Source organism: Pteronotus mesoamericanus, unplaced genomic scaffold (genome assembly GCF_021234165.1).
Source record: "Pteronotus mesoamericanus isolate MK-2021 breed Mesoamerican mustached bat unplaced genomic scaffold, CSHL_Meso_final contig_65, whole genome shotgun sequence".
In the NCBI taxonomy this organism is placed as follows: domain Eukaryota; kingdom Metazoa; phylum Chordata; class Mammalia; order Chiroptera; family Mormoopidae; genus Pteronotus; species Pteronotus mesoamericanus.
The window spans coordinates 8681410-8708360 of NW_026555228.1; the positions used below are offsets into that span (position 1 = coordinate 8681410).

At 38.1% G+C, this 26951-nt stretch overlaps 1 protein-coding gene across 2 annotated transcripts in view; it reads left to right on the top strand.

Annotated features, from left to right (window-relative positions):
- The window catches only part of CDKL5 (cyclin dependent kinase like 5), a 149415-nt gene that overhangs the window by 104699 nt on the left and 17765 nt on the right, over nucleotides 1-26951 (top strand). For both annotated transcript variants that reach the window (XM_054581110.1, XM_054581111.1), the window contains exons 8-14: nucleotides 2576-2666; nucleotides 5373-5562; nucleotides 11303-11383; nucleotides 15037-15188; nucleotides 18606-19572; nucleotides 23672-23773; nucleotides 24036-24141. In XM_054581110.1, coding sequence (XP_054437085.1) covers nucleotides 2576-2666; nucleotides 5373-5562; nucleotides 11303-11383; nucleotides 15037-15188; nucleotides 18606-19572; nucleotides 23672-23773; nucleotides 24036-24141 — 1689 coding nt within the window. The remainder of the gene's footprint in view (nucleotides 1-2575; nucleotides 2667-5372; nucleotides 5563-11302; nucleotides 11384-15036; nucleotides 15189-18605; nucleotides 19573-23671; nucleotides 23774-24035; nucleotides 24142-26951) is intronic.

A 26951-nucleotide genomic window follows, 5' to 3' on the forward strand; every position in this document is an offset into this window, starting at 1 on the left:
GTCTGCGTTATCACATTGGCTATCTCGGTACACTAGTGCTTGTGTTCAGATAACCCTTACTTTATTTAATATTGGCCCCAAAGTGCAAGAGAAGCTGTAAAATGCTCCTTTTACATGAAAAGGTACGTATGTATAGGAAAAAACAGCGCATACACGTTTGGTGTTATTTGTGGTTTCAGGCATCCACTTTGGGGAGGTGGTCTTGGACTATAGCCCCTGTGAAGGGGAGACTACTGTAGAAAATTAAGTTACTATACCACATAGGTAGCTTTTACAGGCATATTAAAAGCATTTTTTATGTTTTGACTTAAAGTAGCAGACGAGCATTCTGCTGGGTCATATGTTGAAAAAATTCATTACAGGGAGACTACTTACTACTCTCTTTTTGCTGTAGATAGTATTTTCTACTCTTTTTTAAAAAATTCATCATGCAGTATTTATTTAATGAGAATTCAAAGCAAATACATGCATGTGAATACGTTCATAAGTCTGGCACTTAATGACCCCAGATAAAGAGTTTCTAGGAAATACCACTATGCCCTTCTGGTTTGAGTACAATAAAAACATTTTTTAAATATTTTAAATGTTGATAAAAACTGTCTTAGGCATATCATAAACAATGAAAATATACCTATGTAAATACACATGTGTCTATGTATAAATGCAGAAGTTAGATATCTGTGCAGTCAAAACACATATATAGAACAATTCTATTCTCTTTAAATTTTCAATGAATGAGATTAGTAATTGATGTGTTATACTCCAGCTCCTGATCAAATGTGTAAGGAAGTTTTTGAGTAGTATTCTCTTCGAGTATAAAATTGTATATTGTTTCCATGTACAAAACTCTGTATTAAACACTTTTAAAACATTTAAATTAAAATAATTCAGAAAAGTTTTCAAAATATAGGGTATTTGTTGAGTCACTTTTTTAATTATACTTTTGTTTAAATATGTTGAAAAATAAATTGGCTTTTTTAATATTATTTTTTCAGATATTCAAATATAATCACATACAGTGTAAACCTCCACATATAAATGAGAAGGCATTTGCTTTTGTAAACAAAAGTTACATTAATACTTAGGAGACGAATCATACAAGTGATACCTGGAAAGATTCCAAGAATTCACTTTAGAATGACCGATTTTGTCCATTGTTGCAGTTGGAAGCAGGTGTAGTTGTTTTTGCTCAGTGTTTTCAAAGAACTGAATATTGTGAACCTGCTTGCTTGAGGAGAAATGTACTTTATGATAGAATATTGCAGAGAAGAGTCCTGCTATATCCAAAACATCTTAAGAAGTGCTTAGAAAAACAAAAGCAAATCCTGAACACTGTATTTAAATGATTTTGATCATGGCATTTTTTAGCACTTCCTTAGGTTGATTTTCAGGAACAGTATCTATTGTTTTTACTTTCTAGCCATAATTGTGATAACCACCAAGTGCCAAGACTTTGTGTACCTCATAGACCCTTTATTGTGCATCCATGAACTGTGGAGTTGGTTACTGAAATTTGTTAAGTTATAAAAGATGCCTGTAGAATGGTTAGTAATAGGAAAAGAATATCCCTGGCCTGGTATCATTTCAAGAAATGGCCATTTTAAACAGTCTGAAGTTCCACATGGCAGTACTACTGGGCATCCCCTAGAAGGGCTTCCTAATTGCTTTCCCTCCGAGAGTGAGTTGCTTCTTTATTTAGCTGGAAGATCCCCATTCCAAAATACTAATATTTCTTCTAACTATGTCTTACAAAGAAGTATTGATTAACTGAAGTTAGTGGGGTATTTTTGCTGCTGTTTTTACTTTTTACTGTTCCATTTTAAGAAATACTATTTTCCACTTTTCGAAACTGATACACACCTTAATTTTTACCCCTAATTTTAATGTTCTGGTTCTCTATAGCTATTCACAATGAATCCTCCTTGCTTTTGGTGAGATAGATGGGTAATTAACTGCTGGTATATTTTGTGACCCTAAAACCTTTTGAAAGGGTTTGGTGGGAAATAATAATAGAGTCTATAAGGTTATTTAGATACCTCTTAATATGCTTCTCAGTCACATTAGGATATGAAAATAATTTTGGCCTGCTTTGTTTTCATCATTGCCAACCATTATTTGTTTATATAATGGCTGGAACTGATCAGTAACAGTAGATATGCAAATACCATGAACGTCCCACATAGCAGAATGTAGTGACTCTCTCTAAATCGTTAATTTAGCTTTGACTTCTTGGCTTTTGTGGGACTCCATTTTGTTCCTAAGACTTGTATTTATTGGGAGAACTAGTTTAAAAATATGCTCTGAATGCTTATTAAAGCATGTGATAATTTTGAAAACATGGATTTCTTTAGCATAGGGGGAGACTGGTTTTTTAGTGAATACATTTTTTTAATTGACATATGAACAGTGGATTAACCTTTCAAAATAACAAGGACACTGTCAATAAACAGCCCATCAATACCAGTCATTATGTTTTGATGTTCCTTTAAAGTACTGTTAGCACTGAAATATTTTGCCAACATGAAATTATAATTTCTTTTTCAAAGTTACACCTTTGGACTTTGCTCTCTTTTAGGTTTTGCTCGGAATCTGTCAGAAGGCAATAATGCTAATTATACAGAGTATGTGGCCACCAGGTGGTATCGGTCCCCAGAACTCTTACTTGGGTGAGTTACCTTCCCCACATAGAATGACATCTGCGTAACTACTGACCCTATATCATTAGTTCTGGGGTCATCTATGAAAAATAAGAATGTCAGTTAATTAAATACCTATTCCAGTATAACAAACCACCCCAAAACTTAATGGCGTAAAACAAAACACCATTTTATTTTCTCATGATTCTGAGTGCCAGTGATTTGAGGGAGTCAGCAATTAGAGTTCAGTTGGATGGTTCTTCTGCTGGTCTCAGTCGGAGTTGCTAATGTAGCTACAGTCAGTCTGTGGATCATCTGGAGGCTGGTTGGTTTATGGGGCCTTAGCTGGGACAGACCATCTCTGTTCCATGGGGACTCATCCTCTAATAGGCTAGTCCAAGTTTCTTGGTGTGATGACAGAAGAAATCCCTATAGCATTAGAGCAAGCTCCAAACCAAAAGTAGTTTTCAAGCCTCTGTTTGCATGTCTCTTGCCTCATGGGCCAAAGCACTTTATATGGCCAGGTCCTGATTCAAGGGATGGAGAAATAAACCCCACCTCTTGGTGGTAGGAGTAGTAGGGTCACATTACAAAGTGGGAGATGTAAGGAAATGGGGGGAATTCATTGCCACCATCTCTGTTAATAATCTTTCACATTAAGAATGTGGATGTCCACAGAGGTTATTTTTGTCTATTTCGTCTGTGTACCTCTGTCTGGACTTACTGGGATGCATAGTCCATATCTTTTGGGAGGGATTGTAATTTGAATTTACTGGACAGTGTTTGCCAAAGAAGAAATGAATGTAAATTAGGTCATTCATAGAACCCCATCCAAGGACTCAAGGATGGTAGATTCATTATAATATGGTTTTGCCTATAAGTTGGCTCCAACAAAATAATTCTGAGGACAGCCTTATTGCAAAACTTTAAAGAGTATTTGCTGCCTAATAATACCTATCAGCAAACTGCTGTGTGGAAGGTACCCAAAGTAGATGAGGATTCCAACTAATTTGATCCAAATTGAATATCACTAATTAGTAATTGGAAGTATCAAGACTAGTTGAAGAAGCATGTTATTTGTGTAAAAATTCCATTGATATCAGTTGATATTTGGTTAAGATTAAGAATTTACATTTTTGTACATTCTCAAGACTTTGTCTTTGACATTCTAAATAGTTTCAGCTGTATAAATTATTCAAATCAGCTGACAGAAGAAAAATAATGTGGAGTGGGCATATAGAGATTTTCTGGGTATGTGGAGATTTTTCATAGGTTTCTCCGTCTAGTACAAGTTTTCTCTGTCATAGGTATAAAGAAAGATCTGTATCCTTCCCTCCCCGACAAGCTACCAAAAAAAAAATCTACATGGAGTTCCCTGATATGGTTCTTAGTTTTTGTGGGAAGGAAATGAGATAAAATATTGACTTTCTGTTCAGTGATTTATTGTCCTAGAAACATATTCTGTATAGTGTTAACAGTGCTTTAATTTTTATGATTTTCCCTTCTTAAAGCTTAGATTATTTATGTTTGAAACTAAAGAAAATACAATTTGTTATTTAATCTGCAATATATAATTTGACTTAAGATATTAGATATTGGGGTATACAATTAATGGTGTTTTGGTGATATCTGGATTCTTATTTATAGCCTCCATTTATTAATAACAGTAAACTCAGATCCTAGAAGAGAGCTAAACCCCTAAATAATGGGGAAAAATGCTTTCAGAGGAATAGCTATCATAAGGCCCCATTTATAGAATACAAATAGATTCAAGTAAATAGTACAATAGAGTTTAGCACCACCTTAGCTATGCAGTCAAAGGTTAAATAATATTCAGTGCTTGTAGTTTAAGAAGACAAAGTCAGTACATTTTAATAGACTGAACTGAAAAACATGGATAAGATGTAACTTTGACATTGAGAGACCTTAAGGACAATTACCTAGAACAGTGACTTTTAAAACATGCAATATACTTGACTGCTTAGTCAGGGGCCCTGACCTCTTTTTCCCTGAGATTGTTAAATTAAAAAATGACAACAGCCAACATAACAATAGCCATCCAGTGTGAATGCCCTGTCTTGAACCATAAAACATATAGGTCGTATAATAGAGTTGCATCTTACTGGTCATGTTGCATATAAGGTTGTGTCTGATTAGTTAATACTTGGTACAAGAAATCGTTATATAGAAGCATAGGTACCTGATTTTTTAAAAAAATTGCTTTGGAGCAATAGGGTAGGTATTATTAGTGTAAATCAAAATTACAGCTATTTTTTGTCAGATCAGTAAAAAATATAGTTTTTTGGTGTGCCACAGAATTTTAGTAATTAGTTTTTGTCTGCCATAAGTTGGCAGTTGCTGACCTAGAAAATAAATTTCTTGGGAGCATTTTATTCTCCAAGCGAGGTGTTACCAGATGTGTGCACTGTGTTTAGGTTTATTAAGGTATTCATGTTCAAAATATACCTGGATATGAATAGATTTCAATTTAGTGTATGCTGTCTAAATGTTATTAAACTGATGGTTTTATTAGTATAGATTTATTCGCTTATGTTCTGAATTTTTACTTGAATATCCATAGTTCCTATTTTTATAGCCTCCCTTTTTTCCACATGGCACTTTTTAATTCCTTAAATACATAAATGTACTTTAAATCATGAATCTGTTCAAAATAATTGGGAAATATTAAAATGTATTTCTCCAGTTGCCAAGATAATCTCTCCCTTTGCTTTTCAGAGCTCCCTATGGAAAGTCTGTAGATATGTGGTCAGTGGGCTGTATTCTTGGGGAGCTTAGTGACGGACAGCCTTTATTTCCTGGAGAAAGCGAAATTGACCAGCTTTTTACTATTCAGAAGGTGCTAGGACCACTTCCATCTGAGCAGATGAAGCTCTTCTACAGTAATCCTCGCTTTCATGGGCTCCGGGTAAGAGGCTTTATTAAAAACCAAAATGGAATCAGTATAGCAGTATTGTTCATTACACAATGGAAATGTTTAGCTGTTCCCTTTCTCATTACAGTGTTTATTGTCCCCCTTATAATATTTTATTTTTGAATTTTATATAGTATTTGTGAATTTTAAAAAGTGGTCTGAATTTGAAATTGTGAGCTGCTTATGTTTTTCCTAATGTGCACATTCCAGTTTTTTCAAAGGCTTTTCTAGTGTGTGTATTATTATATAACTAAACTTTAGTTATCTCAGAATGTTTCTTTATCCTAAATATTAAGCATCCCCAAAGATATAAAAATTTATAAATAGCTGTTGCTTATTTGAGGAAACATTTGTAGCGATTTGAGGAAGACTATGAATACTTAATATTTTACAGATTTAAAGGTGCTGTTCTAGTGTCTAGTTTGTTGAGAGTGAAACATCGAGTCTTCTTTACGTACTAGTGTATTGGGAAGCCTTTTCTAAACTTGTTAACTGTTTACAAAACTTTTCAGAGGATATATTAAAAAGGGTCTTAAAATATAAACTTTTACCCTGGGTGGTGTGACTCAGTGGATTGAGTGCCAGCCTGTGAACCAAAAGGTCACCGGTTCAATTCCTGATCAGGGCACATGCCCGGGTTGTGGACCAGGTCCCCGGTTGGGGGTGTGCGAGAGGCAACCAGTCGATGTATCTCTCACTGATCAATGTTTCTCTCTCTCTTTTTCTCCCTTCCAGTCGCTCTAGAAATAAATAAAATCTTTTATATATATATTTTATATGTGTGTGTGTGTGTGTGTGTGTGTGTGTGTGTGAACTTTCCATGAGGGACAACCAGATTGCAGAAGCACCTTACAAGAGTGGCCAGTTATAGATTGCTTCTCTTTTTTATCTACCCGCCAAAGCTACATTTTTAGTTGTCAACCACCCTGTTTGGGTCACTATGCCAATTGGTGGTGGCCATTGTGGGTACTTTAAAATAAGCTCACCACCACTTTCTTTTTTTTAAGCGCATAATTCTCAAAACATGTTTTCTTGACATTTGCAAAGCACATTGTTTGTTTCTTCTTTTGACTATCTGGACTTCAGTTTACGTCACTTTGAAGAGTACCCCCCCCACACACACGCGAGTGTCCCAACGCAGTACCCACTGTTGAATGCGAAAGAAAGGGGTGAACAGAAGTGCAGAGTTTCTAATTTCCTTCCTGTTTTCTCTCTCTCTTCCAAATCTGTTACCTCCAGCAAGTTTCTCTTTTTTTCCTTTTATTTTTGCTTTTGTAAGCCAAAAATTAGCCAAATTTTGATCATAAATTAGGGTGCACATAGTTCAACACTTGTTAAGCATACTAGGTGATAAAAATATGAGATTGGGTACGACTCACCCTCAGTTTAGCAGAAAAGAAAATATATTCAAACATAAAGTTATTCATAATTCATGAATTTCTTTTTTACTGAAATACAACCAAACTCCTTCCCTTAGCTTATGACACCTCACCTGACCCAAGCCCTTCTAGCCCCCTGACCTCAGCTCATACCTCTGTCCATTCCTTTCCCTCCCCAAATTCTCACCACACTTGCCTTTCTTTTTCCTTGACTTTCATAAACATTCCAAGGTTTTTCTAACTTTATGAATTAGAGACTAGTGCTTCCTTCCAGTAAAGACACTTCCCTTGCGTGACCCCTTCTCATTTTGTAAATTTCAGCTCCAAAAATTTCAGCTCTCTTTGACCCTGCAACATACTCCCCCCCACCGTCTCCTTTCTATTGTATTATCTTCCATAGCACCCTTTTTCCCCCATCAAAGCACTTACCATGGTATGTAATTATTTTGTTTGTTTACTTGTTAATTATTAATTGTCTAGTTCTCAACCACGAGAATATAAGCTCCCCAAGGGCATAAATCATGTTTTATCAGTGTATTTCCAACATCTAACACAGAGCCCAGCACATCTAGTAGGACTTAATGAGTATTTGATTGAACGCTTGACCCAATCTGTGTTGTCATCACTTAAGTTCAACCATATTTCCCTTCTGTCTATCTCTAATGCTACTTTCACTCTTACACCTTTTATCTGAACTGTTTGAAAGCTGCTCCCAAGCTGACTGCTCCAACTTCCTCTCTTCACTTCAGTCTTTTCACATTGCCTTTAGAATGCTCTCCTTCAAAGTGCAAATTTAATTTCATCTCCTTTGCATTTAAAAGCCCCTACAGGATTGCTGATTACGTTTAAACTCCCTTGGGGGCAGTAGTAAGAACCCCTTGCTCCTAGCCCTCCAACCTTGTCTCCTATCCTTTCCCATGCCTTTGCCTCTGTAGCCACGTTGACTTCCTCACTATTTCCTTGACATGTTGCTTCTGTAGTGCTGTATTTTCATTTCTATAATGCTCCCAGCGCTTCCTGGAAAGCTCTTCCTCCTCCCTCCCCTAGGTTCATGTCAAATATCCTCCCGCAGGTAACAGCTTTCTAGACTCCTCCAAGGGAATCGATGACTCCTCCTTCCGTGCTCCTGTGGCACTCTGGTCATTTCTCTCCAGCACTCACTGCAGCCTCTTTTAAATAGCCAGTTTGCAAGTATGTATCCTTACTGGACCAATAAATTCCTCGAGGAAGTGAACTATCATGTTCACCATTATATTTGCAGCACACCTAGAATAGGGCCGATTGGGTTGAATAGCACTAAATGATTGAATATTTGACTTCAGGATTTTAACACTAACATCTAGGGCATCCGGCTTTTGCCTGCTGGCTGCCTTGCTCTTTGCCTGATTGAAGAGGCTCTTGTGCTAGATTCCCTGAAGAGAATATAAACAGATCTGTCGTGGTACCTGGCCTTGATAACTTACAAAACTAGCTGAAGAGTTAAAATGTTGGTACATGAAATAATTAGAAAACAATACAGTTTATAATTAAGCATGGTGTATAATAAAGTGCCACATTCTTTACTACATTGTACTGTTTTCTAATACATCCTAATATGGTTGAGACCATGAGAGTGTGAAACATTCTGGAAAGTTAGAAATCATAGTTGGCTGCGTTCACAAGACAACAATTTATGGAGAATTTGAAATTTGAAATGGATATTGAAGAATGAGTGGCATTTGGATTAGATAGGCTGCATGAAGGCTATCTTTCCCTCATTTGTCTATGGTCCTGTTTGTTCACAGACTTGCTCACTGAACAGTGTTATCTGTAAAATTCTAAGGAGCACTTGACAACACTGCTTATAAATATCTTCAGAGAAACTGCTCCTTCCATGACACTTGTTTTTATAGACCTTAATATTTTTACATTTTAGTCTTAAAGTGTTTGTGGTGTTTTAAGTAAGTTAGTTTAATCTTTTTGAAGGTTTAACAACATCTTTTGGGGGACAGTCTCCCTTTATCGTTTTACTTGAGAATGTTTGAAATAGATAAGCACATAGGTTGTGACCTGCAAGAGCTGTGAAACATGGACTCACCAGTAACCAGTGTGGTGTTATTTGTGTTTTGATTTAGTTGTATAGAGATTGGAAAATGAACCAGATGTTGTTCTAATGGTGTGTGCATTATTTTGAAAAAGTAACAATTGCTCTCCCATAGTATAGGACATAGACTCGGGAGTTAGACTGTGGGGGTTCAAAGCCTGGCTCCATATTTATTAAATGAATAGCCCTAGGCAAGTTTCTTGTGCCTCTGTTTCTTCATGTACAAAATGATGATAATAGGAGTTACACCTGATGGAGTCATTGTGAAGATTAAAGGTTATATGTAAAATGCCCAGACCAGTGCCTGACACATAGTAAGTGCTTGGTGAGAAGGTTCTCTCATTGGCTGAGGAAGGATGGATAGAGGGAGAGAGGGAGGAAGGGAAATAAAGAAAGGAAAAAGAAGGAAGGAAGGAAGGGGACGCAGAAAGGAGGGGGAGAAAGGAAGGAGGAGGAAGGGAAGGAAAAAGAAAGACATGCTGAATGGGATGTGCTTTAAACTTCTATGCTTGAGTTTTGGTTATTTGTTGAATTACTTCCTATTAGAATGGTAGTTTTCATTCAAAAGCACATAAATTTTTTTAAGTTAGGAGTTGGCTTGGGCATTTTTTATCATAATATTTCTAGTATCTTTTGACTTACAGCATTTCTTACCAAGGAAATGTTACTAAGAGGAGAAAAAAGGAAGGACTATCTGGCAACATAAGATAGACCTCATAAGCAAAATATTCATTAAGATGTACCAGCATAGTCTTTTATCACAGCAAGACAGGTATCTCTCTCTCTTTGGGCTAATAATTAATGCTCTGGCAACACCCAAAGGAGCCTTTGTATCTCCTTGAGGAGATGTGGCTAGGTTTGGAAACAGTGTGGGTTTGGACTGCGGTCTCGGGGGCAAAATACTAGTTCTGTTGCTTTTTAATTGTGTGACTTGCCTCCAACAAATTATTTGAACTTTCTGATTGTCACTTCCCTCATTTCTAAAATAAGAATGATAATTGCTAAAATGCCTCATGTAGCATCACTTTCCTCAGAAATCAGCATTCGGTTATTGCCTTTGCATCTGTGTTAATTAAGCTCATGGTGTTTCTTCTACGTCCTCTATGTAGAAGGTGTTGTCCTACATTTCTTCATCCTCACATTTTTCTTATCTTTCAAAGCCTAGCTCAAATATTAGCTATGGATTCTTCAACAACTGCAAACCACCTTGGTCTCTCCCTTCTGGGAGCTGCAAGTAGAATTTATGGCTGTGCAGTTCAGTACTGATTGCTTTCCCACCCGACTGAAGAGTGCCTGAGTGCAAGGTTTAGGTGTAACCCATATTCTCTCTCCTGCCCTACCTGGCGCAGTGGGGGGATGAGGTCATAATCACTCCTAAATGCCTTGTTTCAAGACACATTTAGCATGTTTAGGGATTTCAGTACTTTGAAATGCTCTTATGTTGGTATATAGAAAATATATATTGAAAACAAAGTAGCCTTCCCATTGGGAGGGAGTTCATGGAGTTGGGCTAATACTTTACCATCCACTTAGATACTGTGAAACGTGAGTTGGCAGAGGGAAGGATGAAATAAAAACTTGACCTCGTCCCCTCATTTTATTTTTTTTAATTTATTTATTTTTTCAAATACATTTGTCTCTGCCTTCCCCCCATCCCCTCATTTTATTTAAAAATGCATTTGTTAATTCAGGAGCCTGTTTGCCTTCTATTCCAACTTACACGAAGGAATTGAAAACAGGTCATTAAAAGAGTATATTAAAAGCAATAAGAGAATGTGTATCTAAATTCATTATTTCTGTTGTACTTCTGTGGCCTTTCAGGTACTAGCTTCTCTGTCTTTTTCTTTTTTACTTCTCTAATTTTTCAGGAGTAAATGATACCTTGTTGTGAAAAAGACAAGAATTGTCTGTATAAGCACAGAAGTTCTGTATAAACTGTATTATAATGGAATTATCTATATAAGCAGGCAATACTGTATAAATACAGTTTCAAATTTTTATATTTTGGTTTGTTTTGCATGCTGCAGTATTGTCTGACAAGATTTAAGTATCATCTTTTCACCTGTGAGCTTTCCTGTTATTTAACACTCAGTTCTGTTAATCCATACTTTAAATACATAGACACCAAAAGTAATACACATATGAAATAAATTTGAGTTGGTTGGCACTAGGGCAGTACTTCTATTTGGCTGCTACCTTCTACAGCAATGACAGTACATGCACACCTATACTTTCCTCATGTGCTAACAACACACCTGTCATGTTCTTCCAGTTTCCAGCTGTTAACCATCCTCAGTCATTGGAGAGAAGATATCTTGGAATTTTAAACAGCGTTTTACTCGACTTAATGAAGGTGGGACAAGTTGATGTTGTTTGTAGGAAATTTCTTTTGGTTTGTGGGTTCTCTTGTGTTTTAATTATAATCATAGCCTGCTTTTATGAATTAAATATTTTGTTATTAGATGTATAATGGTGAATAATGGGGGACTATATCATGTTAAAAGGCATGGTTTTTATTGAAAATATTAGCAGTATCTAGCATTGTAACATTCCATCTAGACAGGACTGTGAGATACCTAACTTATATTCCTAAAATTGACAGAATAATGACAATCTAAATATAAATAATAAGTAATTAAGTTTATTTAGTACTCAAGAGCTGCTCAGGCATAAGGTTTAAAAACAAATCTTAAAATGAATATTGAAAGAAGAGATTCTAACATTTTTTATACGATATTTAAGGCCTCCCATAAGATTATTTTACCAGTGAACCTAATTCTGCTCCTTTTTCAACTTGGCCTCTTCTCTCCCAGACTTGGCTCTTTCTGGCTCTTCTTTTGACACAGATAATTGACCCTACTTCTTCTGCTGTGGCTGAGTGTTCCTCCTGTTGCTAGCGTCCCTGTTCTGAAGGTCTTCCTTCTCTGGAGTGCTAAAAACGATCTCACAGTTTTTTATTCATGTTTTTCTTCCCTAGTAGGCAGAGTCAGCCCCTTGAGTGAGAACTAGGTGGGGTTTTTTTTCCTGTATTTCTTCAGCTTTCATTACAGCCAGCCAGTACATAAGCAAGTGCTGGCTTTTTGATAATAGACCTTCAGAAAACAATTGTTAATGGATCAGGTTTATTTTATGCCCATTCAGACAACCATCAAAATCAGAGGTGATTACACTGTGCACAGAGACTTTAAAGGCATACTTAGCACAGTTGGAAATTGCTGAGCAGTGCCCTCAGAACTTTGCTGTGTTTTAAACTGTGTTAATCTGTGTGCCAAGGAACACTGTAAATAGGCGTGGGGGCAGAGGTGGGGGAGGGAGCATGGCCTTTGGGAAAGGCCACATACCATAAAACCTTCCATAGACATTCTCAATATTCATTAACCTATAAAGGCTTTCAGAAATCCCATAGCAAAGAAGCAATTCTGTCTCACCCAGCATTTCCCAAATTTAATTAAATACTGAATACTTTTTTAAAAAATAAGACTCCACAGCACTAGTATTCTTCTGAACACAGATTGAGAGATGCTATTAGAAAAAGAACCCCCAAGACTCTTTCAGGTTAATTAAGCATAAATTATCTCTTAAATCAGTTGGGTTTTGTCAATATGTTCTTTCACTCGATATTTATTTATCAGAGTCTTAATTATTTGGTAACTTTAAAAATGTAAATAGAATAAAGTAGAAGAACTGAATTAAATGCTGTTTCATGTTTTCTGCATTGTCTCCTTTTAGTCAAAAATAATTAAACTTTCTTTGTTAAATCATTACCAAATGTAATTACCAGACATCAGTGTGGTACCTGATAAAACCTAGCACAGAGAAAAGTACAAATATAGCCTAAATCTTTCTGCATTTATACCAGTTTGAAAGTGAAACAGTCTAATTCCTATATATTTAATATATTTACCCTTGAATTTCCTGAACATTAAAAAGCCATTTTATTAAAATATATATTCATGGGGTATACAAGTTATGTGTACATCTTAGTTACTTTTTATAATGTAAGCATGTCTATGTAGCCCCACCAGAACCGAGGTATAGAAAATTATGACCCCCCCGCCCAGACTCTACACTCTACCCATCCCTACTCCTGGGTACCATGATTCTGACTTCTGTCACCAAAGATTAGTATTGCCTTTTTATTACTGAATATTATTATAAAAAGGATTAGTCCTTTTATCTTTTATTTTTGAAAATGAATTTGAAAAATAAATAGTACCATTTACCCTTTCATGAAGAAATATATTCTCTATGCCATTTCCCTAAAGCAGATTTGATAATTTTGTCCATATGTAAGTACCTAAAATGGCCATTTCATTCTGCATCCGTTTACACATATCAGCCATTTTAGTGGGGATACAAGTCTCCAGAACTAATCCAAGCCCTTCATAACTTACAGAATAGCTGCAATAATTATATGGGTTCTATTTTAGTTAAAAAAAAATTTTATGCTTTCCTCATAATCACCTCATCCTTCCAATTAATTTGAAAATTAACAGCTATGTTCATAAATAAAAATAGGTCTTTGGGTGTATGTGTAGTAATTTCTACTGTGGATAATCTTAAATAAATTAAAGTAGCACTTTAATGCTAATAGATATTTGGCTTCTGAAAGGTAACCTGTACTTCTAATTTAACATACTACTCAAAGGCTAACTTTCCTTTGTTTTAACTAATATCATGCAGTTGAAACCATTTTGATATTTTGATGTTAACTGTTAACTGCCATGAGACCAAAATCATTTTATATACCTCTGGAGTTTTTGTTTTCTAATAAGGAAGAAGAAAGAAGTGAGGTAATTTTAGAGTTATATCTGAGTCAACATGAACATAAATCTATTTACATGTAAACAATGGCTTGGGTTTCCAGATTTTGACCCAGAAGGAATGTTTCAGTCTATGAGAGGAATATTCAGCCTCACTAGTAATCAAAGATATGAATTAAAATAGCTATGAGACGCCATTTTTAAAATATCTAATTTCCAAGTACTAAAAAGAATGATAATACCTATTATTGATGAGGGTGCCAGGAAATTGGTAGAGCCTCAATTGCTGAGAGGAGCGTCATTTGAGACAAACTTCCTAGGGGGTAATTTGGCAACACACAGAAAATAATCCTTAAAAGTTTACATACCTACCAATTCCATGTTTAGAACTTTATCCTGTGAAAGGGATCATGGATGTATGCAAAGATTTCAGATGTTCATCACAGTATTAATTATAATAGTAAAAAGCGACAGCCACCTAAATGTCTAACAGTAGGAGATTGGTTAAATAAATCATGGTATATCCATACCACAAACTCCTATATAGTCATTTAAAAACATGTTAAGTATTTTGTTGCAACATTGTTCATAATAAAAGAAGGAAAACAACCGAAATGCTATCATTAGGGAATTGCTAAAAAAAGAAAAACCTAAGGTACATCCATAAACTTGAAGCTCTTTACTTATATGAAATGATCCCGTAAGATCTAATCTAATGTCCAATTGAAAGAAAACTAAACACCCACCACTGTGTATGTGCCACTATTTAGGTAAAATAAAAGGAGCAGATAGAGATATGTAGAGAATCTCTATGGAAGGATGCGCAAGAAGCTGGTAACATGGGCTACCTCCAGAGAGGGGGAGAGGAGAGAGATGAAGAATGTGTATTCTTTCGCATGAATATGTACTTACTCCAAAAATATTTAAAATGATGCAATGATGCTGTAAATAATGTTTTTGATTAGTAAGTTATAAGTGTAAGATACAAGACTTAAGTGTATAATATGAGCCAGAAAATATGTGATATTCAAAAAGGGGCTGAGAGGGCATATTCCCAGAGGCCAGCAATGGTAAGATTATGGATGATTTAGATAGTCCTTTCTAAAAAATGTTTTTGGACTAAACTGTGTTTGCTAGATATTCTGCAATGACCATGTATTTCTTTTATTTAAAAAAAACGTTTTTAAGACAAATTAAATTTGATGTTGTAATGTTCTTTCCAATCCTGACTTTATTTCCTAAGAATTTATTGAAGTTGGATCCAGCTGAAAGATACTTGACAGAACAGTGTTTGAATCACCCTGCATTTCAAACCCAGAGACTTTTGGATCGCTCCCCTTCAAGGTCAGCAAAAAGAAAACCTTACCATGTGGAAAGCAGCACTTTGTCTAATAGGTAAATATTCCCATTTAAGGAAATGCAGATGCAGTGTTGGTCTTAAAAGTAGGTGGAGGAGGTGGGTGCTTAAATGATGCAATTAGAGAAAAGAAGGAAAGCCCTCTTTATTCAAAAATATCTTCCTTATGCTTATTACATGATTCAGAACCACAATTTAAGATTGTGTGGGTCTTACAGACTTTCTCATCTTTAACAACTATATTATGGAAACCTATGCATTCCCTGGGAGTGGTAGCATAGGTTAACAACAAAGAAGGGTTCTAGCCTCATGAGCTAGAAGATTCTGTGTAAATGTGTAAATGGGATCCAGAGGTTACATATACCTGGGTAAGAAAGGTATGTTAGGGCAAGGGGATTTCTGGAGGGCGAAGAGGATACCAAACCCAGGTGGGTGGAAAGGTACCTAAGGACAATCTTTGCAACTGAACCAAGTAGGTCTGGCTTTATAGAAGGGTCCTGTGTTTTTGTTGCTCTTATCTTTTAAGTATTTATTTGACAAGTTTTTTTCCATAAGAATAAGAATGGAAATGGTAAAGTCAGTTTGGAAGACAGTGATTAAAATTGTTTTTTTAATATATTTTTTCAGCATAATCTTTTTTTAAAAAAACAAAACCTCTATTTCCAGAGGTGGGGAGACTCACAAGGGATTGGACCATGCAATCAGCTTCTCTCCAGAACTACCATTCCCTGGTTCTGTTGGCTGCATTTATAGGAGGGCAGTATGCTTGTCACAGGCTCACTGTCTTCCTCTCCCAAGAAGCTGGTCTTGTCATCTGGTGTTGCTTAGACTATAGGAGATAGGAAATAATTTCTCTCATCTACTATTAGAAGAGAAATAGAAATAATAATTCTTAATATGGACCTTTTCGAATATAAATTTTCTGTTATTTTCCCCCAATTTTCTCGCCATGTAGAGTAATTGTTCTTAATGTAATAGAATTTTGAAAGCTCAAGACCTGGTACTTTTTAGATCTGTGAGTGCATCCATAAATTGAAAATGGGGACAACTCTAATTGAACAATAAAAAAAAAAGGGTTTATATGAGTACATTACATTTACTTCAGTGGTTGACCATTTAACACAAATTCCTTATAATTATGTATCGAAGAAATGGAATTTTCAAAGCAGTTTTTTTATTGTTGTGCTTGATAGGGCTCCCATTTGAAGATAATTTGATGCCCTCTCTGTAGGAATTACATGCAAAACTCAGTGCCTTCAGATTATTACCGAGGCAGAAACTTTCAGGATAGCAGTTTAGAATCTTAGTACATTATGGAAAACCTAACTCTGACAAATGTTTCTACCTTAACTAACTTTATAGTCTCCCTTTTCATGTTAGAAATTGCATCTTACATTGTTATGAATATGTCGTCCTTCACATGTGGGTTTGTGCTCCATATTGAGAGCAATGTTTCCAAGAGTTTCAAAAACTCTAGCAGCCATCTTCACTTTTCTCTATCCTTTTTTGGCTGGAGCTTTGGACATTTCACAATATCTGCATGTGTTATTCCTACTATTACTCTTTCTAGGCCTGGAGGAGAAAGGGGAGGAAATAGGGTTATGAGAGCCCAGAGGAGCCAGGTAGAAGGAACCACCCCGTGGGGGCTGTAATCCAGAGGGACACAGCCATGATCTGAGTCAGGGTGCTGTTGCTGGGAAGGAGCAGGGAAGACAGCCCCTAGCCCCTTGCACGGCTAAGCCCAACTGGGAGTTAGATGGCAGGGGAGCCTGGGTGACGCAGTCTACAGGCTCCTGAAGCCCAGGATGGGGCAGAAAGGAGTGGGAAATGGACTGGAGGTTGGGCAAGTAGAGAATAACCAACACACTTAATCATATGTATTTATGGGTGAGACTATTTGTCATCATTTAGGGTTTTGGAAAGTTGCTAAGATATTCTAGTTACCAAGATTTAAATTGACAAGCGATTCTGGGGACTGTCCATTATTGACTGGAGATAGACTCTGTTGACATCATTTAACAGAAAGTGGAACTTCCCTTTCTTTGGAATTTCTTTGTAGGTCTAGGATCTGCCATTTAGTTAGCTTATATTTAAGTAACCTTATTTAATGCTGAAATTCTTGTGACTAAACTATGAAAGAATAGTGAGTGCATTTAGGAGACAGGGCCTTCCACACTAGTGCAGGCTTGCTTGATATCAGTTACTTTTTAACACTCTGAAAGGTAGGAGGAGAGGGAAGGGGTCCTGATCTTTGACGCCTGAGCAAGTGTATTCTCAGAGAAAATGGGAAGACATGGTTTCACAGATTACCATTCTACAGGGGAAAAAGTATGACTTTCCTTCCAATTAGTGTGTGATGGGAACAGACTCTTCCCAAATCAAACCATCTTTAGCAATGACAATATTTGCAGCAAAATTTTCTGAGTGCATAGTAAAAGGGAATTATTTATCACTTAAAAACATTCTTACCTAGCTCTAACTACAATTTGATCCTTAAACTAATTACAATAGAATGAAATGATCTTGTTGTGATACCATTTTTAACTTTCATATAGAGGACAAGTTTTTCCTCTAGATTTATATTTTATATTTGAAAACAGGAAATGAATCTTTGAATCTTTAAATCCTAAAGAAGGTTTCAGCCAGTTTGGAATAATGTGTGAAATGAAGAAGAGAAAAAATTGTGTCTTTTGGAGAGAAATGACTCTTTACATCCCTGTGATCCAGTTAGGGACAGATTCTTATAGAGTACAAGGAAGTATCTGAAGTACCCTAACTATTGTCACTTCTGTAAAACATAAATAGTGATCATCGTGTTTTCCAGCAAACATCACCAGGCAGCTTACATTTCTTTTTCGAACATCATTTTCTTTTATTGAGTACATTACCAGAATCTTCATTCTTTGATGATACAGGCTAAAGACAAAAGAGACGCTGGGGTCTGTGAGTATACACTGTCAGTATGGACCTCTGAGGCAGGCCATGAGTTTGACAAATAAAAAGAAAGTTCAAGAAACACAGTGACCTTCAAGTGTAAATGTTGCCTTCTGACATTCAAGCAGACAAAAGAGTCATAAAGAGTTTTTCTGTAGCTCAACTCTCTTCTTCTTACCAAGCATTCTATAACCAACACTCATGTGAGCAGCAACATGCCAAAAGTATGTTCTCCCAGATTATCAGTTAGAAACTGTATTGGCAGCAAGTTAGCTCAGCTTTTAAGGATGACCCATCATTTCATCAGGACCAGTGCTTTGTTGCAGAGTCACTTGATCTAAGGTACTTGCTGATTTTGGTTAGTTGTTATTTGTTGACCCTCGTTTGAGAGAGTTAATTGTTTTTAGTCTTTGAGGTGTTGAAGGTATTTGTTCTTTATTTTTTTTTAATGATAAAACTTTTTGTGTGTTTGCTATTGAGGAAAACTGATATCCTTTTTTTTGGTTTGTTTTTAACATTAGAAACCAAGCCAGCAAAAGTGCCGCTTTGCAGTCTCACCACAGGTCGAACAGCAAGGACATCCAGAACCTAAGTGTGGGTCTGCCCCGGGCTGACGAAGCTCTCCCTGCCAACGAAAGCTTCCTAAATGGAAACCTTGCTGGAGCTACGCTCAGTCCCATGCACACCAAAACCTACCAAGCAAGCAGCCAGCCCGGGTCCACCAGCAAGGATCTTACCAACAACAATATACCACACCTTCTTAGCCCAAAAGAAGCCAAGTCAAAGTCTGAGTTTGACTTCAACATTGACCCAAAGCCTTCGGAAGGCCCAGGCACAAAGTACCTCAAGTCAAGCACCAGATCACAGCAGAACCGGCACTCATTTATGGAAAGCTCTCAGAGCAAAGCTGGGACCCTGCAGCCCAGTGAAAAGCAGAGTCGGCACAGCTACATTGACACCATTCCCCAGTCCTCTCGGAGTCCGTCCTACCGGACCAAGGCCAAAAGCCATGGGGCATTGAGTGACTCCAAATCTGTGAGCAACCTTTCCGAATCCAGGGCCCCGATTACAGAGTCCAATACCAGTAGGTACTTCCCATCCAGCTGCTTGGACTTGAACTCTCCCACCAGCCCAACCCCCACCAGGCACAGCGACACGAGAACTTTGCTCAGCCCCTCGGGGAGAAATAACCGAAGCGAGGGCACTCTCGACTCACGCCGAACCACAGCCAGGCATTCAAAAACCATGGATGAGTTGAAGCTGCCAGAGCATGTGGACAGCAGCCATTCTCATTCTCTGTCTGCGCCTCATGAATCCTTTTCTTATGGGCTGGGCTACACCAGCCCCTTCTCCTCCCAGCAGCGTCCACATAGGCATTCCATGTATGTGACCCGAGACAAAGTGAGAGCCAAAGGCTTGGACGGAAGCTTGAGCGTAGGGCAAGGGATGGCAGCCAGAGCCAACAGCCTGCAGCTCTTATCACCTCAGGTACAGTTAAGAGCCTTAACCAGATCTGTTGGCTCACCATGGGAAGGTGGGGCGGGGGTGAATAGGGTCAGTCTGCAATTTTCTTGATAGGATGCATTTAGGACACAATACTTGAAGGACTAATCTGTTAAAAATAATTTATTTGAGGCAACTGTTGAGTACTCAGACCTCAAAAAGCTTTTTAGAAATCTGTTTTATCAAATAGTCTTTCGCATATTTTGTTGAGAGCATCTTATTTTGATTTACTGTAGAATTCATTGACTCTGTGTGTGTGTGTGTGTGTGTGTGTGTGTGTGTGTGTGTGATATTTTCCTAAAATTTAGTGTGAATTTATGGGGATTTTTCTCTAATCACTCCAAACCACTTTTGCTTTAATCAAACCCTTTGCTAAGACCTTACTCAATATCTTAACCAAATTGAAAAGGTTTAAATTTATCTAGAACTATAGAGAAATTTAACATCAGGCCAGGATAAAAGTTAATATTTAGTCTTCGGATTGTTTTTAAATCTCAAGGCAATGTTTTTAGCATAATACTTCCTCCATCTTAAGTGGCCTCCAGATTCTAGAACTGACAATGACCTGTTTATCTTTTTTTAATCCTTACCTGAGGAAATTTTTTTATTATTGATTTTAGAGAGCGAGGAAGAGACAGAGGGAGAGAAACATTGATGAGAGAGAGAAATATTGATCAGTTCCCTCTCGCATGCACCCCAACCAGGGATGAACCCACAACCTGCCCTGACTGAAGGCTCAAACCCACAACTTTTTAGTGCATGGAACAGCGCTCCAACTAACTGAGTCACCCAGCCAGGGCTTGACACCAATCTGTTTAAAAGCAACAGCATTCTTGCAACAAAACATGTTTTTGTTTTTGTTTTTAAAAAAAAGAAAGGAAAAGAAATTACATTTTAATGATATTAAACATGCACCTGCATCAAAGAAATGAGGGTGGAGAAAAGTCAACGTCAGAAGAAGAGTTTCGTGTAGGGAAGGTCCTCCCCTTTTAGAGGCTATGAAAATAAGTTCATCCGTATGTGTAAGAACTCCAGAAAATATGGATGGAACATGTAATGGGAAATTTAGCAAGATGAGTGCTGGGGAGAGAGGATTGGCTATAACGGGCAGCAAAGGTGTAGCAAAGTAGCTAAGAGCTCAGCTGGGAAGCCAGGAAGACCTGGTTTTGTATCCCAGTTCCACAATGTGCTTCAAACTGTGTGAATTTGGGAGAGCGATACAGTCTCTCTGTGCCTCAGATTCCTCATCTGAGTGTTGTCAGGATGAAAGAGAGTGTATAAAGCACCGAGCCCAGTGCCTGGCACAGATTAAGTGTGGAACAAATTTTAGTTGCTGTTGCTGCTTCTGTGGTGGTGGGGACTGTTCTTTAGACATGGAACACCTTCTCTATGCTGGGTATTCTCAGGTTTCTGTCTTCGAGAAGCTTATCTTCTCTCAGGGAAGATTAAATTATACATGATAACAGTGAACTAATTAGGAACCACATTCCTATGGCACTCGGTATAAATAGAACTTGAGAACAGGGAAGAGAGAGCATTTGTGAGCAGGAGCAGTCAAATGACTTTCAGGGCAACTAAAGGTCTTGCTGTGAGCTAGGATGTAGAGAGAGGTTTTAGAAAGCTAGAGAATGAAGATGTGTTCAGGCATGTACTGAACTAGATGCCATAATAGGCTCTAATTAGAAAGATGAAAAATATGTGCTTCCTGTCTTCTTGGAGTGTGTGGGCTGGGGTGAGGGTCGCACACTTGCCAACGTATAGCTCGTTATAATATTGTTTGGCTGCATGCCCACGCCGTCTTAGAGGTGTGCATGCCTTAGGAACAGAGGAGTGGCACAGTCAGGCAGGGGCTTGCGGAAGGCCCCCAGGGGAGGTGGTGTCTGAACAGAGACTTCTAGGACTTAACTAGGGGAAGAAAATGGAGTCAACAGCAGAAAAGAAGCTTGAAGGATGGGCAGAAAAGAACATTATGAGGAGGAGGAGGGTAAGAGAGACATTAAATAGCATGGTGTGCTGTGAGGATTGCAACTTTTTCTACCTCGCTGGAATGGATGTACAGGATTTGGGGTGGTTTTTGTAATAATCCAAGGATGAAGTGAAGAGAGAATGTTCTGGACTGTCAGTGCCAGTGGGAAAGCAGGGGAAGAGGGGGTCTTAAAGACCCCCCCCCTCAGCAGTGGAAAGAACAGGGCCTGTGAATTGAAGGACTAACTACAGGAAAAAGAAAGCCTTCAGGGTTGCTCTTCTAGGAGCTCTTTTTCAAAGTACAAAAGAGGACTTTTGAAGACAGTGAATTCAACAGATGAGCTCGCTGAGGCTCAGAGAAGTTGGCTGAGTTGCCCAAGGTTACCCAACTAGTTCAGGGCAGAGCTGGGATTATGAGGCAATGTCCAGGTCCGCAGCCAGCACCCATTGTGCTATATTATGCTGGCGAGTTGAACTTGAAGTGACCCTGGGCCTCTAAGCAGAAGTGTTCTCCACGAGGTTGGAAAGACCATCTGGCGCCCAGGTGAGAGGAAGGGCAGGAGATGCCACCATGGTTGGAGTCAGAGTGGTGGTCGGCGGAGCCCCCAAGGAGTCCCTCTAGGTAGAGGAGAGACGCTCTAGTGCATACAGAGATCTCTAGAGCCTGACAGGTGCACATAGACATTAAGGTCAAGCCCAGGTACAGTATGCTAGCACTAAGCAGAGTGTAAACAGAGAAGAAAGACAAACAAAAAGCTTTAACTTAGAAAAAAGGACAAGTGGACTTTTTGAGAGTTCCAGAAAAAAGACTTTGTCAACATAGTAGAAATAAGCTAATTGTAAACAGTTACTGTGGGTTAAGCACAGATCCAGCTGTTACTAGATGTTAAGTCCAGTGCAGGATGGACAATGCCAAGCTGCAAGACAGTACAAGTTTAAAGGCACAGAGATGGCAGACTACTTGACAAGTAACTAAAAGCTCACGTGAATAAATGAGGAGAATCGCTCTCTTGGAAAGTGTGGCTACCTTCAAGAGTAAGGGGACTGGACTGGCACTGTCATTTAAAAGTTTAGGTTAGATGTAAATCATTTGTTTTCTAAAGTACTTTTTTTAGAAGCCTTTGTAAACAATATAGGTGATAAAATTCATCTGAGATCTTGTCATAAAGTAGAAAGAAGAAAGGCTACTTTGGATGATTTCCTGCCCAGAATCCTTTCATGGTACATTTTGGGACTGGAGAAAAAAGACAAAGAGACTCAGATTTTAAATTTTAAATAAAATGTTTTTGGGACATCATATAAGGCTCAAGATAATATATAATGCAGCTAACTCCTCTTAATGGCTTGGTAATTTTGTTCCTTAATCTTTTTTTTTTTTTCCTAAGGGTAGAAAACGCTGCTTTTTCCTTCATTGAACACTATTGTGGACCCACGCTGCTCTTAGTTTGTGAATCACTTCCTTGAGAGAAATAGGTAGTGTCTCCTGAGATGAGCAGTGTCGTAATCATGATTAAGAAAATACATGAAATATAAGTACTGTTATCCTGCGGAAGATGCAGAAGTGAACTTAAGTACATAAACTACAGTAGTTAGAGAATTTTAAGACAGAAATTAGTAAGACTACTGATTCTATTCCTTTATATAGCTAAAGGACTTTATTTTTCACCTGAATATGCCATATAAATCCTTCGTGAAAAATAATTTTGGATCTGCACAGTTCTTTTTGGAGAAGTCAGCCTAAAATCTGCTGGAGAAATTTTAGATTAATAGAATCTTTAATTAGAGTACTGCAGAGAACCATGACTATCTAGATATTAGGATCATTTTCTTTGTTTTTAATAATTAATTAAACTATTTTCAGAGTCATTCATTCCCTGCTCGCCTTAACTTTAATGAGAATTTCACTTTCCATCTGTATGACAGTTGTTTGACTTATTTTACATTCATCAGATGACTCACAGTTTTATGGGACAATTTGTGTTTTAGCCCACTAATATTTTTTTCTTTTAGTCGGGTAAGGTACTGGTTATACCAGATAAAGCCCATGGCAATTTAGGCCCATGAAATTCTTATCATTTATTAGGACAGTCTTATAAATCCTTTTAAATTTGATTTCCAGCCTGGGGAACAGCACCCTCCAGAGATGACTGTGGCAAGATCTTCTGTTAAAGAACCCTCGAGAGAAGGCAACCCACCATTCCATGCACGGCAGAAATCTGAGGTCTGAATTCTCCAGTTGTTACCTTATATGATACGATCTGTCTGTGAAGATTGGTCATTCAACATCATTACAGCCTATCTTTTGAAATGTATCCATACTCAATCTCCCGAAAATAATTCGAACTGGCTTATAAAGTAGTTTTTCTCATGCCATAATTCTGAGTTTTCTCTTAAAAAATTCCTGGACTAAATTATAGATCAGTGAGGCACTATTCCAAGTTCATAGGCTATTTGCTTTTACATAAACCTATTTCTTCTCTCAGGGCGGAGCATATCATGACCCCCACTCTGATGATGGCACCGCCCCCAAAGAAAATAGACATCTGTACAATGATCCTGTTCCGCGGAGAGTTGGCAGCTTCTACCGAGGTAAGCCCAACAGGGTCCTCCCTCCTCTGGCCCTCACTGCACTGCCAGCCCACACCCCGCACTACACCTCACTGCCCTGCCTTCTGGTCCGTGTGACTCATCTGTTATCACCTTCCAGCGCCTCTCCCAGCTATTGGGTCTTATTTCAAGTCCTCAAGGCTTCTGACTTAGGTTCTTTGAATAGTCTTCCTATTTTCAAGGTCACTATCAAAACAGTCTCTGGAATGACCCTTCTGAAGCTGCATTCTGACCACACCACTCATTGATTCAATTAAGTGATAAAATACCTGTCGATGTCACCTGTGGACCTGACACTGTTCTAATTTAGAGCATGGCAGTGAACGTGACAGTTGAAGGTCATCACCCTCACAGAGCTCGCATCCTCATGGGATGAGAGCAGTACTAAATGTAGTAATTATATAGAGCAATAAAATGTAATAAATGCTATAGGGAAAAACACAGAGCAAAGCAACACATTGCGCACCACCACTCCACCCACAGTCCTCTGTCTCTCACCTACTGGGAGTCCTCTGGCAGCTTCGCATTGACACCAGGACAAAATCCGAGTTGCCCGGGATGGCATTCCAGGCTTTCTGTGCCCTGACCCTGCCATCCTTTCCAGCTGTTCCTCTTCCTCTCTGGTGCCCACCTGTGGGACTCGCAGGGGCCACTCCCTCCTGTGGCCTGAAACTCACTCCTCCCCCTGCTTGCATAGCTTGTTTCTGTCCCTTTTAAGATTCTACTGTGAGGTCCTCTGCAGTGCGCTGTCTTCCCTGCCCACCCAAATGAACTGAAGTGTTTCCTCCCCTGTTCCACCCAGTGGTTCCTTGTTTAGGCCTCTAACATGACACAGGCCACAGGGTACTGATTCTTTGTTCGCATTTCTTTCTCACAAGGTTGTGAGACCCTTTATCTTTTCCTCTTTCACCTTCATTAACTAGCATACTGCCTGGCAGTTTCATTAATATTTGTTGATTGAATGAAAGAAAATCTTCAAGTGTACTTGCACAGCCTTAAAAATGTACTTCGGTGTTTAGTAGACAACTAAAACAGATGCTTTGGGGGATGTATGAATTTAGGAGATGTTGACAGAGAAAGGCATTCCCTTTGATGAGCTGTGTAGAAACAGTGGGAGCCCCTGGGAGCCCAGCCTGTAGTAAGAAGACAGACAGCAAGGCCACCATTGTGGGGCAAGGTCCTGGGTCTGGGACGCTCAGTTTTTCACAGCCCTCAAGGGTCACCACGACCTTCCGCCCATGCCCACACTCACATTGTCTGGCTTCTTGCCATTGTGTTAATTTGGGAGGACAGCTGGAAAGAGGCAGGAATGGGGGCAGGAGAAGGACATGGACAGCTGCTTGGTCATTTTAACCAGGAACCCGAGCTAAATAAATACTTACAAGGGGCATTAAGGACTAAATGTGTATTGAATGACTAGGCTATTCTGTTCTCTCCCAGCCCCACCTTTGAAAAAAGCATAAGTGCTTTTTTATGGATTTTTTTTCTCATGCTATGGTTACTTTAGAATCTTACGGGACTAAAATTTTAATTCAGATTAAAGTTTCTTTTCAAACAATCGTGTAGTGTACAAGAGCAAAAGCCTATTCTTCTATCAATATAACTTTTACTTCCAAAATGGACCGTACGTGTGTTATTCCTGTAGATGTCTATAGAATATACTTTAATATAAAATGTTAAAATTCTAATCGGTCTGGAAACAGTTTTATTTTTACTTCAAGTAAATTAAATCAGTTAAATATCAGCAAAACCCCTCATTTGTCTTCCTTATAATCCATTTCAGAGCTTGGCAGGCAGAGCATTTTTATTTTAGAAAGTCTAGAAATAGAAAGAAAAGATTTAACTAGGTGAACATCTGGAGACAGCTGCCATTTCAATGATGCTACTAAATCTTAACTGGATGAAGATTTAGTGGTATCACCGAAATGACAGATGTTTCCAGAATACTTCCCATTTTCAGTCTTACTGGGCAAGAGTTAAGTGAAATGGTGTCATTTATCTTGATATACAGCCTGTATATTCCTTTTATGATGAAATTTGCAATATGTTTTGATTTATGACCAAGCTTAGGAATTGACAGAGAAAATAGTAACCCCCACCTAAAAAAGTAGAAAAGTATTTACTCAAATACATTGTGGTTTATCTTTCTGTTTATTCCTGGATTGAGAACGTAGAGAAAAAATTGTATTCTTGTGCAAGTAACGGAATTTCTTTGGAATTTAATTTAAAAAATATGTAATTGATGCTACCTCCCAAGTGTCAAGGCTTAAATAGTAGTTCGTATATTTCAGCACACATACAAGGCCTGTCCAGAAAGTATCCAGCTATGCGCTATGAAAAATACAGGCATTCATTGAAAAAGATACAAGATACAGGAAACATTGTGCATAGGACAATGACGCCTCAGTCCCCTTCAAACTAGGCACCCTGGGACTTCACACAGTTCTCCTAGTCACCATCAGCTGCCCTGTCATATTTTCCTGAATCTCATCGATGGTCTGAAATCTCTTCCCTTTCAAAGGTGATTTTTGTTTTCGGAAAAGCCAGAAGTTACAAGGAGCCAAATCTGGGCCGTAGGGATGCTGAGTCACCTTGGTGACTTGCTGTTTCACCAAAAAACTATGCAGAAGATATGATGTATGAGCAGCCGTGTTGTTGTGAAGAAGCTGCCAATCACAGTTGCCCATAGCTTCAGCCTTCTGAATCATCCAAATACTATGGAGGAATGTTCAAGCTTCACACAAAATTTGGTGCAGATTCTTTGCTCTACTCACTCAGTCATTTTGAATGTG